A 13,580-nucleotide genomic window follows, 5' to 3' on the forward strand; every position below is an offset into this window, starting at 1 on the left:
GGGGTGTTATGTCATTCCTAGAGGACTCTAATAATGTTTAAAAGCGTATTTAGAAGGTTTTCCCCAAGCGACTCGGAGCTTTTCTTCTCTTTCTATTTTCTCTGATTATATCTTTTATATTGGGTAATAGGATTGTAAAAGTGACTGTAGGGGTGTTATCTTATTCTAGAGGACTCTAATAATGTTTAAAACCGTATTTAGAAGGTTTTCCCCAAGGGACTCTGAGCTTTTCTTCTCTTTCTATTTTCTCTGATTATATCTTTTATATTGGGTAATAGGATTGTAAAAGTGACTGTAGGGGTGTTATGTCATTCTAGAGGACTCTAATAATGTTTAAAAGCGTATTTAGAAGGTTTTCCCCAAGCGACTCGGAGCTTTTCTTCCTGTCACTCACACACACAACACATTTACTGTAATTTTCTCTGATTATATCTTTTATATTGGGTAATAGGAATGTAAAGGTGACTATAGGGGTGTTATGTCATTCCTAGAGGACTCTAATAATGTTTAAAACCGTATTTAGAAGGTTTTCCCCAAGCGACTCGGAGCTTTTCTTCTTTTTCTATTTTCTCTGATTATATCTTTTATATTGGGTAATAGGATTGTAAAAGTGACTGTAGGGGTGTTATCTCATTCCTAGAGGACTCTAATAATGTTTAAAACCGTATTTAGAAGGTTTTCCCCGAGCGACTCTGAGCTTTTCTTCCTGTCACTCACACACACAACACATTTACTGTTATTTTCTCTTATTAGAGCTATTATGTTGAGTAATAGGAATGTAAAGGTGACTATAGGGGTGTTATCTCATTCCTAGAGGACTCTAATAATGTTTAAAACGGTATTTAGAAGGTTTTCTATGCCATAACTATGACAATTACTACTTATTAATAACTAGTTACTTCGTTTATTTATGTCGTAATGATCGCCGAGGATGCCGGAATTGCACCGGCAACTCCAGTCCACTGTCAGCCTTCTGTGTTACTTTGGCTCGGCGTTCAATTCCCAGCGGAATACGCTCCGCCGATGCCGGGTTTTCACCCTTTGGCCCGGCTCATTCGGCAACAGGAGTTCATTAGCGTGTGAATAATTAGTTTCGCTTTTGGTCGGGGCGTATTAATTATGGAAATTCCAAACGAGCAGCCGTTTAGGACGGCGTAATACGCTCACAGAGACACGCGGCGGGAGGCGTGCGAGCCCGGCCTGGAGACGTTGCGGCAGTTATTCTTTGATTTGTTAACATCTCCCACCGCGGCTGACGCGCCCAAATGTACCACGACGATATGACGGAAGGGTACGATTCCGCTGTCTCGCTCGCTTTTGCAAAACTGATGAATTGTGCCCGAGGAGAACCAGGCATGCAGTTTTTTTACAAGCTAATTACGGCTGCTTGTGTTTACCGACAAGATCCTTCACATCGCTCGTAAAAAAAAAAACGATGCGGATGTTTGTGTTTTCACAAGTTGTCAGATTGGTGGTAAAATATATAAAAATATATAAAAATATGATGCAGATATGCAACCTGTTTTCATAATATAGTGGCGCCTTTGTGTTGGTTGACAACAACTCAAATTTTGGGTCTTTTTCAAACATATTTGAACTAATAATCCATGCTTTTTCCTGGTTGAGGAGGGCCTATTATTAATAATAATAATACATTTTATTTGTATAGCGCTTTTTAAAATACTCAAAGACACTTTACGGAAAAATTTAGTTGAATAAAAACAAGTAAACAGAGTAAAAGATACGTTAAAATACAACATTCATTCATTTATACACAGTTAAAACATTGGTAAAAAAATATGCATATTTAAGCAAATTGTACATATTTTTGGCTTATATTTTTTAAATATATTTTATATAAAATTTTATATAAAAATTATTTTTTTTAAATGGCTAAATGAACTACAATACAAATATATCAAGAAGACGCATTCAAATTGGGAATGTAGTATTCTACATTGGTCACTCTGTGTCAGTAAACGCAACACAAAGACACTTTACAGAAAAATAGAGTTGAATAAAAACAAGTAAACAGAGTAAAAATATATGTTAAAATACTACATTCATTCGTTTATACACAGTTAAAACATTAGTAAAAAAATATGCATATTTAAGCAAATTGTACATATTTTTGGCCTATATTTTTTAAATATATTTTATATAAAATTTTATATAAAATATATATATATTAAATTAATTTTTAAAATGGCTAAAAATTTTATATAAGAAATATATATATTTTTATTTTTAAAATGGCTAAATGAACTACAATGCAAATATATTAAGAAGACGCATTCAAATTGATAATGTAGTATTCTACATTGGTCACTCTGTGTCAGTAAACGCAACACAAAGACACTTTACAGAAAAATAGAGTTGAATAAAAACAAGTAAACAGAGTAAAAATATATGTTAAAATACTACATTCATTCGTTTATACACAGTTAAAACATTAGTAAAAAAATATGCATATTTAAGCAAATTGTACATATTTTTGGCCTATATTTTTTAAATATATTTTATATAAAATTTTATATAAATTTAAATTTAAATTTATTTCTTAAATAGCTAAATGAATTACAATAAAAATATATCAAGAAGACGCATTCAAATTTAATTTTTTCAATTTTCATTTACTGTTATTTTCTCTTATTATAGTTATTATGTTGAGTAGTAGGATTGTAAAGGTGACTGTAGGGGTGTTATCTCATTCTGGAGGACTCTAATGATGTTTAAAACGGTATTTAGAAGGTTTTCTATGCCATAACTATGACAATTACTACTTATTACTAACTAGTTATTACTAACTATGACAAGTCCAGACACCCAAAAATACATTTTCATTGAGCATAATTATACTTTTGCATACAGTAAATGCTAATTAGCTAAATCACACAACACATTTACTGTTATTTTCTCTGATTATATCTTTTATATTGGGTAATAGGAATGTAAAGGTGACTATAGGGGTGTTATCTCATTTTGGAGGACTCTAATAATGTTTAAAACGGTATTTAGAAGGTTTTCTATGCCATAACTATGACAATTACTACTTATTACTAACTAGTTATTACTATGACAAGTCCAGACGCCCAAAAATTTTAATTTTTCAAATTTTCAAAACATTTTCATGGTGCATAATTATACTTTTACATACAGTAAATGCTAATTAGCTCAATCACACAACACATTTACTGTTATTTTCTCTGATTATATCTTTTATATTGGGTAATATGATTGTAAAGGTGACTATAGGGGTGTTATCTCATTCTGGAGGACTCTAATAATGTTTAAAACGGTATTTAGAAGGTTTTCTATGCCATAACCGTGACAATTACTACTTATTACTAACTAGTTATTACTAACTATGACAAGTCCAGACGCCCAAAAATTTTAATTTTTCAAATTTTCAAAACATTTTCATGGTGCATAATTATACTTTTACATACAGTAAATGCTAATTAGCTCAATCACACAACACATTTACTGTTATTTTCTCTGATTATATCTTTTATATTGGGTAATATGATTGTAAAGGTGACTATAGGGGTGTTATCTCATTCTGGAGGACTCTAATAATGTTTAAAACGGTATTTAGAAGGTTTTCTATGCCATAACCGTGACAATTACTACTTATTACTAACTAGTTATTACTAACTATGACAAGTCCAGACGCCCAAAAATTTAAATTTTTCAAAATTTTCAAAACATTTTGATTGAGCATAATTATACTTTTGCATACAGTAAATGCTAATTAGCTAAATCACACAACACATTTACTGTTATTTTCTCTGATTATATCTTTTATATTGGGTAATACGAATGTAAAGGTGACTGTAGGGGTGTTATTTCATTTTGGAGGACTCTAATAATGATAACTATGATAATTAGTAGTTATTACTAACTAGTTATTAGTAACTATGACAAGTCCAGACGCCCAAAAATTAAAATTTTTCAAATTTTCAAAACATTTTCATTGAGCATAATTATACTTTTACACACAGTAAATGCTAATTGGCTATAATTAACACAAATTCAATGATTTCCTCACCTTCATCAATGCTGAGCTTTTCTTCCTGTCGCTCACACACACTCCAGTGACACAGAGACCCTCTGTGGGGGGTCTTAAAATTTGTTAACGACCTTGCAGGCAACAGAAGAAGCGTTGCTAAGTTTATTTGAAGATAATGATCAGTGAATTTCGGCCATTTTCATATTTTTCTTGATTAAATAATTAAAATGAAAATGAACAAAAATTGAAGAAAGGAAGCTAGTCCTGAATTCTACTTTGTCCAAATTCTTCAAACTTATTTTTTGCAGGTTCGCAGTCGGGACACCGCCGCCCCAATCGGAGCGTTCATGTGGCCCCTCCACTGGTCCATGTGGGTGGGCATATTTGTCACGCTGCACCTCACCGCGCTCTTCCTCACCCTGTACGAGTGGAACAGCCCCTTCGGCATGACCCCCCAGGGGAGGAACAGGATGCGCGTCTTCTCCTATTCCTCCGCTCTCAACCTCTGCTACGCTATACTGTTTGGACGTACGGTCGCCACCAAGGTAATGCTGCTATCATCTCCTTGATGGATGGGTATGCCGTTTGGGGGGGGGGCATGGTTGAAGCTAGGATACAATGTGAGGACAAAAGCACTACGGGGGATTCAAGAGAGGATTTAAGAGGGCTTACAGCACAATGAAAAAAAAAACTAAAATATATCCAGGCAGCAAAGAAGATTGACTGAGGAGACGTTGGGACGTGAGGCAGAGATGAAGTAGGGAGGATAATGCAAGGGGAAATGTCTGGACAGGAAGTGGAAGAGTTATGACCAGCGTGATTGAGATGAATGAAGTTGAGGCAAACCGAGTAGAGGTCAGTTCCCAGTTCCACATGTCCAAAAGGAGTAGGAAGAAGCAAAGCTTATTAAATCCTACCCCTCCATCTAGTACTTTTACAATCACTAACTGTTACATGTGTTCACTTCCTGCTTGCCTAATATAATTTTTAAAAATTAAAAGAAAATTGTTTTTTCATTTGATAAATTTTTATTAATTTTATTTTTATTTTTTTAATTTTTTTTATTTACAATGACATAATGGGTACCATAGTACATGTCAATATAGTGATATATATATAGCACATCATGACTGGTTCAAGACTCTTCATTCTTGTATTTAGCAAATTTATTTTATTTATTAATTTATTTTATTAATTTTTATTATTTTTTTTTTAGTTTTTAAAACATTTTTAATTTTTTTTTTTTTTTGTCCCGTACCAAAGTACTCGGTGATATGAGCATCCAATGCCATAATGGGTACCATAGTAACCGTCAATATATCGATATATATAGCACATCATGACTGGTTCAAAACTCTTCATCCTTGTATTTAGCGAATTTATTTTATTTATTAATTTATTTTATTAATTTTTATTAATTTTTTTTTAGTTTTTAAAACATTTTTTAAAAAAAAGTTTTGTCCCGTACCAAAGTACTCGGTGATATGAGCATCCAATGCCATAATGGGTACCATAGTAAGTGTCAGTATAGTGATATATATAGCACATCATGACTGGTTCAAGACTCTTCATCCTTGTATTTAGCTAATTTATTTTATTTATTAATTTATTTTATTAATTTTTATTAATTTTTTTTTTGTTTTTAAATTTTTTTTTAATTTTTTTATTTTTTGTCCCGTACCAAAGTACAAGGTGATATGAGCATCCAATGCCATAATGGGTACCATAGTAACCATCAATATAGTGATATATATAGCACATCATGACTGGTTCAAGACTCTTCATCCTTGTATTTAGCAAAATTATTTTATTAATTAATTTATTTTGCTATTTTTTATTAATTTTTTTTTAGTTTTTAAATTTTTTTACAATTTTTTATTTTTTCTTCCCGTACCAAAGTACTCGGTGATATGAGCATCCAATAACATAATGGGTACCATAGTGCGTGTCAATATAGTGATATATATAGCACATCATGACTGGTTCAAGACTCTTCATCCTTGGATTTAGCAAATTTATTTTATTTATTAATTTATTTTATTAATTTTTATTTTTTTTTTTTGTTTGTTTTAATTTTTTTTTTTTGTTTTTTTTTGTTTTTTTTTTGTCCCGTACCAAAGTACTCGGTGATATGAGCATCCAATGCCATAATGCCATAAAGACTCTTCATCCTTGTATTTAGCAAATTTATTTTATTTATTTATTTATTTTATTAATTTCTTATTCATTTTTTTTAGTTTTTTTAATTTTTTTTTAAAAAAAATATTTTTTTTTATTATCCTTACTGACCTTTTTTGCAGTACATTTAGCGAGTGAAGATTGCTTTTATAGTTATTATCCCATATTTCCACACAATAAGTAAGATATGGTAGAACCAGAGAGCAATAAAGAGTGTGGAGTGTGTTTTGCTTTGTTCAATACCGATGCAAACAGGACGAGGAGCAGCGAAGGAAAGTCCATAAAGAAAATGAGCATCGGAAGCAAAGTAAAAAAATGTGCAATCCGGGTTTGGTGCAAAGGTTAATTGGCTGAGCGGCGATGAGGAATTGAACCGGCCCAGGGTGACACGGAGGTGGGCGAGCGCTGAGATGGAGAGCCCGGTCACGCGAGCGAGAAGGAGAAATGCTGCTGCAACACTCTGTTGTGATTTAGTAGCAGCTAGTCGGCTTCCTGGTCTTGCTGGGCCTGACAGATTTACTACCAAAGTGAATAAAACTCCACAGTTCCTAAAATTATACGCTCCCGAGTAAAGTCAGTGATGTAAAACTTTACGCTCTTCAGTTCCTCAGAGGACCCCAACACAGACTATCAAACAGTAGATGCACCAGCAGCGATTAGGAGACTGAGCTCTTGGTCCGATGTGACCGATTGTACTTAATCCAGGCGGATCAGTGCATCGTTTGCAGGATTCCGGTTGCTATACTACTTCACTTATCCTAGTTGGCTTTGGGAATTTACTGGAAGGACAATGTCATGGACACCGGCGCTAGAAATGAATTGCCTCCACGGGATTTCTGGGGTCTGCTTTGAGGTACGGTATAGGGTGAGGAGCCTGACCATCTATCATCTTTGGATGACTGCCGGTAACCTGGTCTTTCCAATCGGGATGGGATTTCCCGGCAGTACTAGACTTGAGTGAGAAGTCGTGTCTCTCAGCTGGGCTAGGACCACCTTGGGTACAGTCAGGTCTTAGCATCGTAGACTGGCGTAAACTGGACTTTCCATGCCCTTGACGGTTTTTTGTACTACCCTCCGATCTGGATGGATCCAAGAACAAGGTCGTGGATACAAGTTGCAGAAAGGAATTGCCCCTACCGGATTTTCCAGGGTCGTCCTTAGAGATAGGGTGAGGAGGTTGGCCATTTATCATCCGTGGATGACTCCCGGTAACCTTCCTGGTAAGGTTTTCCAGGTTGTCCTTCAAATCAGTCTTCCTGGTAATGCTCGGACTTGAGAAAGAAGTAGCATCTCTCAGCTGGGCTAGGACCACATTGGGTACAGTCAGGTCTTAGCATCGATGGTTGTTTGGACTACCCTCCCGTCAACATGAACCCAAGAACAAGGTTGTGGATACAAGTTGCAGAAAGGAATAGCCTCTGCTGGATTTTCCAGGTCGTCCTTAGAGATAGGGTGAGGAGCCTGACCATCTATCATCTGTGGATGACTGCCGGTAACCTAGTCTTTCCAATCGGGATGGGATTTCCCGGCAGTACTAGAAGTTGCTTACACTGCTCCGCCATGCCCTTGACGGTTGTTTGTACTACCCTCCGATCTAGATGGATCCAAGGAATTGCCTCTGCCGGATTTTCCAGGGTCGTCCTTAGAGATAGGGTGAGGAGGTTGGCCATTTATCATTTGTGGATGACTCCCGGTAACCTGCCTGGTAAGGTTTTCCAGGTTGTCCTTCAAATCAGTCTGAGACTTCCTGGTAGTGCTTGGACTTGAGAGAGAAGTCGTGTCTCTCAGCTGGGCTAGGACCACCTTGGGTGCAATCAGGTCTTAGCATCGTAGACTGGCGTTAACTGGACTTTCCATGCCCCTGATGGTTGTTTGTACTACCCTCCGATCCGGATGGATCCAAGAACAAGGTCATGGATACAAGTTGCAGAAAGGAATAGCCTCTGCTGGAATTACCAGGGTGGTCCTTGGAGATAGGGTGAGGAGCCTGACCATCTATCATCTGTGGATGACTGCCGGTAACCTAGTCTTTCCAAGTACTAGAAGTTGCTTACACTGCTCCGCCATGCCCTTGACGGTTGTTTGTACTACCCTCCGATCTAGATGGATCCAAGGAATTGCCTCTGCCGGATTTTCCAAGGTCGTCCTTAGAGATAGGGTGAGAAGGTTGGCCATTTATCATCAACTCCCGATGACATTCCTGGTAAGGTTTTCCAGGTTGCCCAAATCAGTCTGATACTTCCTGGTAATGCTTGGACTTGAGAGAGAAGTCGTGTCTCTCAGCTGGGCTAGGACCACCTTGGGTGTAGTCAGGTCTTAGCATCGTAGACTGGCGTTAACTGGACTTTCCATGCCCCTGATGGTTGTTTGTACTACCCTCCGATCCGGATGGATCCAAGAACAAGGTCATGGATACAAGTTGCAGAAAGGAATGGCCTCTGCTGGAATGACCAGGGTGGTCCTTGGAGATAGGGTGAGGAGCCTGACCATCTATCATATATGGATGACTGCCGGTAACCTAGTCTTTCCAAGTACTAGAAGTTGCTTACACTGCTCCGCCATGCCCTTGGCGGTTGTTTGTACTACCCTCTGATCTAGATAGATCCAAGGAATTGCCTCTGCTGGATTTTACAAGGTCGTCCTTAGAGATAGGGTGAGGAGGTTGGCCATTTATCATCAACTCTCGGTAACATTCCTGGTAAGGTTTTCCAGGTTTTCCTTCAAATCACTCTGAGACTTCCTGGTAGTGCTTGGACTTGAGAGAGAAGTCGTGTCTTTCAGCTGGGCTAGGACCACCTTGGGTGCAGTCAGGTCTTAGCATCGTAGACTGGCCCTTGACGGTTGTTTGTATTACCCTCCGATCTGGATGGATCCAAGAACAAGGTCTATCAACTGTGCATGACTTCCCAGTTACCTCTCTATTGAGGTTTTCCCGGTTGTCTTTCCAGTCGGGATGAGACTTCCCAATAGTACTAGGACTTACGGGAGAGGCCGTGTCTCACAGGTAGCCTGGGAACACCTGAAGGGTGGGTGACTGGGGCCAGTGAGGTCTTGTCATTCTAGACTGGCTGCCATGACCCTGACTGTTGACCATCTCGATCTCGTGGTCTCGTCCTTGAGAGGGTGAGAATTCTTGGTCATCTATCATCATGGATCGTGGATGACTCCCGGTTATCCAGGGGGTTCTTTGTAGGCATACAAAGACTTGCTGGGAAGGGACTGTTTCTTTCAACCGGTCTCAGAACACCTTGAGGAAGCTGCCATGGATAAGGAGGTCTTGGCATCCCTGCCCTCTGACCCGGACCCGGATAAGTGGGTTGGCTTAGCAGCCATGTTGTTGAAACTAATGCAGTCATGTCGGAATTCTTGTCGTCAAACCAAAATCCGCAACGTCAATGTCACCGTGACTTGGCCCACCATCACAACGTTCCTGTCAACACAATCCCCCCAGCGTCCCGGGAGAAAATCCATGTAAATGACGCTGGAACAGGATCAGAAGCGGAGCTATTAGGGAGACCTTCCCCCCCTAATTGAAAGGGTGCAGGTTTGATCCTTGATGATGAACAGATTTGTGGTCGTTAGCAAGCTCGCGACCCGAGAAAATGACCTTGTTGCAAGAGCGCCATCGGAGCCAAACAATCACTTTCTTCATCGTTAAAAATGTGCAGAGGAACGCCTCCACATCAAATTAGCTCCTGTAGCTTTTACGCTAATTGCCTACGACAGTGTGTTTACCCTTAGCGTAACCTATCACGGTTAGACGTGTTCGCTTCAATTTAACCCTCCTCTTGTGTTCGGGGCGGCACCGACCCGTTTTACATTTTAATGCGTAAAAAGAATCACATAACATTTGTTTATTGCTATTATTATTATTATTATTTTGACTTTGTCAGGAAACTCTATTTCAACAAAATAAAACCAAAACAATCATTTTGACTCCATTCTAAAATGTTCTAGTTGCAATGATGACCACTGTATTGTTATGGTTATGGTTCTAATAATATGACTATAAAGCAATATTTGGAGCCCCAACTGAAATCATAAGAAATCACAATTAGCCAACACAATGACAACCAGCTCCTCTTCCCATCATGGAAGCTTCAGGGGATTCTCATTTGGACCGCTTTTCCAGTATACCAGTATATCCAGTATAAACATGTCCAGACATGTGAGGGGAATTCACTCATTTGATTGGCGGGTTTCACATTTACAATTTGGATCATGGAAAGACCAATTTGGATCATGGAAAGATCAATTTGGATCAGGGAAAGACCAGTTTGGATCATGGAAAGACCAATTTGGATCATGGAAAGACCAATTTGGATCATGGAAAGATCAATTTGGATTATGGAAAGATCAATTTGGATCATGGAAAGAACAATTTGGATCATGGAAAGAACAATTTGGATCATGGAAAGAACAATTTGGATCATGGAAAGATCAATTTGGATCATGGAAAGATCAATTTGGATCATGGAAAGAACAGTTTGGATCATGGAAAGACCAATTTGGATCAGGGAAAGAACAATTTGGATCGTTGAAAGACCAATTTGGATCATGGAAAGAACAATCTGGATCATGGAAAGAACAATTTGGATCATGGAAAGACCAATTTGGATCATGGAAAGACCAATTTGGATCATGGAAAGAACATTTTGGATCATGGAAAGAACACTCTGGATCATGGAAAGACCAATTTGGATCATGGAAAGATCAATTTGGATCATGGAAAGATCAATTTGGATCATGGAAAGAACAGTTTGGATCATGGAAAGACCAATTTGGATCAGGGAAAGAACAATTTGGATCGTTGAAAGACCAATTTGGATCATGGAAAGATCCATTTGGATCATGGAAAGACCCATTTGGATCATGGAAAGATCCATTTGGATCATGGAAAGATCAAATTGGATCATGGAAAGAACATTTTGGATCATGGAAAGAACACTCTGGATCATGGAAAGAACATTTTGGATCATGGAAAGAACACTCTGGATCATGGAAAGAACACTTTGGATCATGGAAAGAACACTCTGGATCATGTAAAGACCAATTTGGATCATGGAAAGACCAATTTGGATCATGGAAAGAACATTTTGGATCATGGAAAGAACACTCTGGATCATGGAAAGACCAATTTGGATCATGGAAAGATCAATTTAGATCATGGAAAGAACAATTTGGATCATGGAAAGAACAATTTGGATCATGGAAAGAACAATTTGGATCATGGAAAGAACAATTTGGATCATGGAAAGAACAATTTGGATCACGGAAAGACCAATTTGGATCATGGAAAGACCAATTTGGATCATGGAAAGACCAATTTGGATCATGGAAAGAACAGTTTGGATCATGGAAAGACCAATTTGGATCATGGAAAGACCAATTTGGATCATGGAAAGATCAATTTGGATTATGGAAAGATCAATTTGGATCATGGAAAGAACAATTTGGATCATGGAAAGAACAATTTGGATCATGGAAAGAACAATTTGGATCATGGAAAGAACAATTTGGATCATGGAAAGATCAATTTGGATCATGGAAAGAACAGTTTGGATCATGGAAAGACCAATTTGGATCAGGGAAAGAACAATTTGGATCGTTGAAAGACCAATTTGGATCATGGAAAGAACAATCTGGATCATGGAAAGAACAATTTGGATCATGGAAAGACCAATTTGGATCATGGAAAGACCAATTTGGATCATGGAAAGAACATTTTGGATCATGGAAAGAACACTCTGGATCATGGAAAGACCAATTTGGATCATGGAAAGATCAATTTAGATCATGGAAAGAACAATTTGGATCATGGAAAGAACAATTTGGATCATGGAAAGAACAATTTGGATCATGGAAAGAACAATTTGGATCACGGAAAGAACAATTTGGATCATGGAAAGAACAATTTGGATCATGGAAAGATCAATTTGGATCATGGAAAGAACAGTTTGGATGATGGAAAGATCCATTTGGATCATGGAAAGATCAAATTGGATCATGGAAAGAACATTTTGGATCATGGAAAGAACACTCTGGATCATGGAAAGAACACTTTGGATCATGGAAAGAACACTCTGGATCATGGAAAGACCAATTTGGATCATGGAAAGACCAATTTGGATCATGGAAAGAACATTTTGGATCATGGAAAGATCAATTTAGATCATGGAAAGAACAATTTGGATCATGGAAAGAACAATTTGGATCACGGAAAAACAATTTGGATCATGGAAAGAACAATTTGGATCATGGAAAGAACAATTTGGATCACGGAAAGATCAATTTGGATCATGGAAAGACCAATTTGGATCACGGAAAGACCAATTTGGATCATGGAAAGACCAGTTTGGATCATGGAAAGAGCAGTTTGGATCATGGAAAGAACAATTTGGATCATGGAAAGAACAATTTGGATCACGGAAAGATCAATTTGGATCATGGAAAGACCAATTTGGATCACGGAAAGACCAATTTGGATCATGGAAAGACCAGTTTGGATCATGGAAAGAACAGTTTGGATCATGGAAAGACCAATTTGGATCATGGAAAGACCAATTTGGATCATGGAAAGAACAATATGGATCACGGAAAGATCAATCTGGATCATGGAATGACCAATTTGGATCATGGAAAGAACAATTTGGATCATGGAAAGACCAATTTGGATCATGGAAAGACCAATTTGGATCATGGAAAGATCAATTTGGATTATGGAAAGATCAATTTGGATCATGGAAAGAACAATTTGGATCATGGAAAGAACAATTTGGATCATGGAAAGATCAATTTGGATCATGGAAAGATCAATTTGGATCATGGAAAGAACAGTTTGGATCATGGAAAGACCAATTTGGATCATGGAAAAAACAATTTGGATCATGGAAAGACCAATTTGGATCATGGAAAGACCAATTTGGATCATGGAAAGAACATTTTGGATCATGGAAAGAACACTCTGGATCATGGAAAGACCAATTTGGATCATGGAAAGATCCATTTGGATCATGGAAAGACCCATTTGGATCATGGAAAGATCCATTTGGATCATGGAAAGACCCATTTGGATCATGGAAAGATCCATTTGCATCATGGAAAGACCAATTTGGATCATGGAAAGATCCATTTGGATCATGGAAAGACCCATTTGGATCATGGAAAGATCCATTTGGATCATGGAAAGATCAAATTGGATCATGGAAAGAACATTTTGGATCATGGAAAGAACACTCTGGATCATGGAAAGAACACTTTGGATCATGGAAAGAACACTCTGGATCATGGAAAGACCAATTTGGATCATGGAAAGATCAATTTAGATCATGGAAAGAACAATTTGGATCATGGAAAGAACAATTTGGATCACGGAAAGAACAATTTGGAT

General features: G+C 37.6%; 1 protein-coding gene across 2 annotated transcripts in view; it reads left to right on the forward strand.

Moving 5' to 3' along the window:
• Positions 1–13,580, forward strand: part of grin3ba (glutamate receptor, ionotropic, N-methyl-D-aspartate 3Ba) — a 171,461-nt gene that overhangs the window by 113,035 nt on the left and 44,846 nt on the right. For both annotated transcript variants that reach the window (XM_058056516.1, XM_058056517.1), the window contains exon 5: positions 4,321–4,557. In XM_058056516.1, the coding sequence (XP_057912499.1) occupies positions 4,321–4,557 (237 nt within the window). The remainder of the gene's footprint in view (positions 1–4,320; positions 4,558–13,580) is intronic.

Source organism: Doryrhamphus excisus, chromosome 19 (assembly GCF_030265055.1).
Source record: "Doryrhamphus excisus isolate RoL2022-K1 chromosome 19, RoL_Dexc_1.0, whole genome shotgun sequence".
In the NCBI taxonomy this organism is placed as follows: domain Eukaryota; kingdom Metazoa; phylum Chordata; class Actinopteri; order Syngnathiformes; family Syngnathidae; genus Doryrhamphus; species Doryrhamphus excisus.